General features: G+C 50.2%; 1 protein-coding gene and 1 pseudogene across 1 annotated transcript, besides 3 other annotated features; both read right to left on the bottom strand.

Annotated features, from left to right (window-relative positions):
- On the bottom strand, positions 1 to 528 carry Tc00.1047053509663.5 (annotated as a pseudogene; the record flags this gene model as incomplete).
- Positions 1 to 4,982: part of a sequence feature (heterozygous, non-Esmeraldo-like haplotype) that runs on past the window's edge.
- Positions 848 to 4,525, bottom strand: Tc00.1047053509663.10 (myosin heavy chain, putative; the record flags this gene model as incomplete). The annotated part of the gene is made up of 1 exon (XM_807524.1): positions 848 to 4,525. The coding sequence occupies one exon, from the start codon at positions 4,523 to 4,525 to the stop codon at positions 848 to 850; it is 3,678 nt and encodes a 1,225-aa protein (XP_812617.1).
- Positions 4,534 to 4,556: a microsatellite.
- Positions 4,891 to 4,917: a microsatellite.

The raw sequence follows: 4,982 nt of genomic DNA on the forward strand, positions 1-4,982 counted from the left end.
CCCAAAAAAAAAAAAAGATTTTTTTTTAATCCGCTCAATGGTCATCGCTGTTGTTGGAAGTGAGAGATAAAATAAGGCCAAATCGCACTTCAGAAGCGCCATTCCTTTGGCTATCTCGTGGCCAACCTCTCTCTCACCGCCCTTAATGACAGAACCACCGAGCAGTTTCTTGCGCTGGCCCATTTATGTGCATCCGACGCCGTCGAGGGCAACGGGAGCTGCTTCTCGGAGAACAACAACAACAAAAACAAGGGATGATGCGAAATAAAAATTGTTGGGGATGCTGCGCCATCCTCCTAAGGAAAACTACATCAGAGGAATCCCAGAGACCAGGCGTCGCTGGAAGTAAATCATTCCCGTCAGGTAAAACCCAAAACACATCACCCCTCTAACACTCAACACCAACGGCCACGTGAATCACAGAGCGCCGCTCAGCACAGCAAGCGGGGTGAGCTGCGCGTCCACCGCCATTATCTCCAGAAGCCGTCAGCCACTACTGGAGATAAAAAAAATGCCCACCTGCAGCATTTCCCACCAGAGTTCTTTTTTTTTTTTTGCACGTGCATGCATTTACAATCCGCCACTAAAGGATTCAATTGTGCGATAGAGAAAGAGAGAGCAATCAATGGCTGTGTGAGAGCGGCGGCTCATTATATCGATAAACAGTAATAGGCACCCATAAGTAAATCTAACGCGATGACGGAAAATAGACGGAAGACCACATCACGCACAACGCGGCAATTGCAGAAAGGCGCTTCCTTCTTCTCTCCCCACAAAAAGATATAGATATAAAAGCAAACAAACAAAAAATACAATAAGTCTCGTCTTATCCATCCAAGACGTGTCTTCACAAGTCGCTGACCTTCCTTTCGTAATGAAGCTCATCAAAGCTGTCGTCACTTTCGCCGTATTCATCGTCAAGTCGACGACGTGTCGTATCCTCCATGAGAGATTCAACGGAGGGCCTTGTGGCAACGTTATTCCGCGATGGATACAACAAAAAGTTGCAAAGCTCACAAGAAACTTCCTCGCGGTGCTTGTGTGGGCGATAATTGGGCGTCGTCCCGTTGATACGAGCGCGGTGAAACTCATCTCTCATGTAGTTTCTGTAGTCACGAAAGGAAGTTACACCCCCAATGGACGACGATTTCCGGGGACTGGTGTCAATTGGCGTGTGAAGAACCTCAGAGGGAACACCGTCGCGTAGAAAGGCACGAAAGAGCGGTGATGCTCCATACGTGTCATCTGAAAAGGAGCAAAAGTACCGCATCTCGTTCAAGTACTCCTCTTCCCCCACAAGGCGTCGCCATCTTTCCTCCTCCCGGCGCAGTTCTTCAGCCTCCACCACGGCAAGACGTCGCAGTTCGGATGCCCGCGCATCGTATAGCTCCTGCAAACGCCTATCTCTCCACCGTTTTGCTCTGCGAATGGCACGTGCCTTGGCCTTCAGCCTTTTCACCATTGGAGCAATGACGTTATCGTGTAACTGTTGAAAGGTAGACGCTTCTTCCGCAGCCACGGCCTGCAGCGCCACAAGAGCGGTGCACAGCAGTTCCGAACGCTCGCTGGCATCCCTCTCACGCTTGATGGCTATACGTTGTTTTTCTCGTTCCAAAGCCACGGCGGCCTCCCGTACAAACGCGTCCCGGAACGCAACGTAGCATGAAAAAGACTGAGAAATAAGAGAATCCCGCTGCTTTGCCTCTACCGCCTTCACGTTTCGTAGCACACCCTCCACCAAAGGGACAAGACGGGTACGAAACTCGCTCCACAACGTTCTTACGTCGGACTCCCGCTCTTTAATCAACTCCACACGGGAGTTCGTCTCAGCACGCAAAAACAACTTTGTTGACTCCAAAAAACGTTCGTATCTTTTGCGGCGTAGTTCCCCGTAGTACTGAGAAACACATCGGCGTATGCGCATATGCACACGAAAGATGCGTTGCAATTTAAGGGTGTGGCGCGAAACAAGCATCAGGCGGACATACGCGCGGGAGACAAAGGCAGCCACGTACCGTTCAACAACTGTCACCATGGTCTTCGCAATTTGTACCCGCCTGGATTCCAACATGCGATGTGCATCCGTTGAAAGAAACACACGAGAAGTTCCCAATTGAGCTGACTTTTCTCTGATACCGGCTGCCCGTAGTAAAGCCAAGCATTTGGCTTTAACTGTCATTTTTGTCCCAAGTGATTTTCTTGACTGAAGAAGGATATGATAATTGTGTGCAAATTCTTTGCATTTCAGACGGAAAGGATAGTTTGTCTGACGCTGTTTCAACGTACTGAGAACTCCGGTGGCAACAAGCTGCTCCAGTACCAATTTCCCGTCAAAAAGCCCTGCTTGTCTCCTTGAATGAGGGCGTATGCAGCGCACCCAGTTACACACACTGCTGGTCAACATTTCCATCAGTAGACGGAGTGAGTGACGAAAGTTTGAGACAACGGTGCAGCGCGAACCACGCAAAGGTGACGTGGGTGAACCGGGAGAGTACGTATCGCTCATAAGTCCAACCATTTCATCTTTCGTTCCTATGATTCCTCGAAGAACCCATGAAGTGGTGTCGTGCATCGTCTGCGCACACGAATCCTTCACGTAGTCATTGTTTTTCTCCACAAAACCATTAATGCAGTACTTGACGTCCCCCGCATAGTGCCGAATCGTGAAGCTGCTATCGTCCAAACGTCCTCTGTAGAAGTATGCAGAGGGGTTGTCCATTTTTTTTTCGCGATCCAGCACACTACGTGTCTTCTTCCCGGGTGCCGACTGATAATCGGGGAAAAAAGCCGATGTGACGGAGTTCAGGAAAACAAAGTCTGGATTTGTGCGTGAGCGCTCCACATCCAGCAGCGATGCGTCGTCTAGATGAGAGATGATGGAGTTCTTCGAGCCCTGCAAGAGAACTAGGCAAAGTTGATTATCCACAAATTCCGTGATGTTGGGTTCCACCCCCTCAGCACGCATCTCTTCCATGTCTAGAAGAAACATTTTCTCCGTGTATTGTCGTTGCAAGGCCTCGTTGGCAAGATTGATACAAAATTGCTCCAGCGAGTTCACCTGGAAGTCCTCAAAGCCAAAGATGTCGAGGAGTGCGATCCACGTCGTCGGCTCACGATGGCTGAAAGGCGGCAGACGGTCCACACCTGTTGGGGAGCTTTCATATTGGCCAAAGTCTGCACTACTCAAGGTGGCTGCGTTAATCTTCTGGATGACAAAAAGAAAGAGTTTGGAGTAGAGAAATTTACAGATACTGTTGCGTTGGTCTCCGGCCTTTTGCACCGAAAGTTTTTTTGTCAAACAATCGCGGCCAACAACGACGGTACTTGTCGTGAGGCACTCCACGAACGCCTCTGGCTCGGGCAGGAGCAGTAACTGACCAGCGACGAACGCTGCGGTCTGCGCGTCCCCGTCACTCAAAAGGGCCGAGTCGTCGATCCGCCGCATCTCAAACGTGATGTTCTGCAGGTGCAATATGGATCCCACAATGCTCCACAGTGTGTCCTGCTCCTCCTCGGAAAACCCGATGCTCGTCAGTGCCGCCTGCAGAACCTGAAAGTCCCTAGCGTCATCGATGCCGTTGTTCTTCAGTGAGAGGCACCCGCCTTTGCCCAACAACACAAAACTGCGAGCATCGCCAAGTCGAAGCCTCTCCCGCATGGCCCCGTCAGCTCCGGCGACCAGCTGATAAAAGACATGATACACACGTTCGTCTGCCCCACACGTGACGGCCCGTGAGCGCTCCAGCAGAAATGGTGTGACACGCAAACCCATCATAACCCCGTCTGCATCAAACTGAACCTCCATAAATTTACCAAACCGTGAACTGTTGTCATTCTTCACAGTCTTGGCATTTCCAAACGATTCCATCACAACACTACTCATCTGTACCTTTTCACTGATGCGTTGCATACGCTGGCTCACAGCTACATCTGTTGCCACACGCTCAGACGCCGCACATAAATACTTCAGCATCTTTTTGCACGCTTCGGTTTTCCCACTACCACTTTCCCCCGAAGCAATAATGGAATGGTTTGCCTGCCGTGCACGCATCTCCACATATGCTCGATGTGCCACACTCCAGACATGAGGAGGGAGGCCTGAGGGGAGCTTTGCCGTGTCGAGGTGATCAAGATACAATTCCATGCAATTATCCGCCTGTGACGCAATGACCTTGAAGGGATTCACTGAAAGCACCATTTCTCCAATGCGCATGTAAGTTAGATCCCTGGCGTGTCGATTCCTCAGCACATGAAGTAGGAGCGCATCATGCAGTTCGGGCATCTCCAGGAGATCGTCTGGAAAGGAGTCAAAAACCCCCGGGGTGGTTGGAAGAAAAAGAAAGTCCGCATTCACAGGAACACTGAAAGTCTCGCCGGACTTGCAACGGACAGTTGCCATTTTCCCGTCATGCTGCTCCTCCATGCTCGCAACCACAGCCAGCTCCCAAGCCCGAATAGGGTGGAAGAAAAATACCATCTGGCCAATCAAAGACGGTCCCATCCCATCGCTACTGCCCACTTCCATCTTTGTGGCAAAAACAAAAACAAAAACAAAACAACAGCAGAAAATGTGTCTGGATAAGGACTTCTCTTCTATTCCTACGGAGTAAAAGTACAACAATGGAAGATCACAGCTTCTTTCAGCGTTTCAGAATTCTAATTCAGAGGAGGTCCGCTCAGCACCCACAAACAAAGAGGGATTCAAAAGATATGTGGCCATGCTCAATGGGCTCTCGCTGTGAACCCATGAATTGACGAGTCCTCAGGGTCCCGCAACAACCGGATTCCTCCCGCGTAAAGGGCAGTGGCGGATGGGTCGGTTGCGAGGGAAAAAAGAACCGCACTCCCCGCGGCCCGATGCATTAATAGTGGAAAACAGAAAACAATTAGCACGCACACACGCACACACACACACACTCAACGACAAAGGATGGTCAAAAAAAAAAAAGATGCCGTATTATCTCCTTCAGCCCCATCAAGAG

Source organism: Trypanosoma cruzi, genomic scaffold (genome assembly GCF_000209065.1).
Source record: "Trypanosoma cruzi strain CL Brener 1047053516359 genomic scaffold, whole genome shotgun sequence".
Taxonomy (NCBI): domain Eukaryota; phylum Euglenozoa; class Kinetoplastea; order Trypanosomatida; family Trypanosomatidae; genus Trypanosoma; species Trypanosoma cruzi.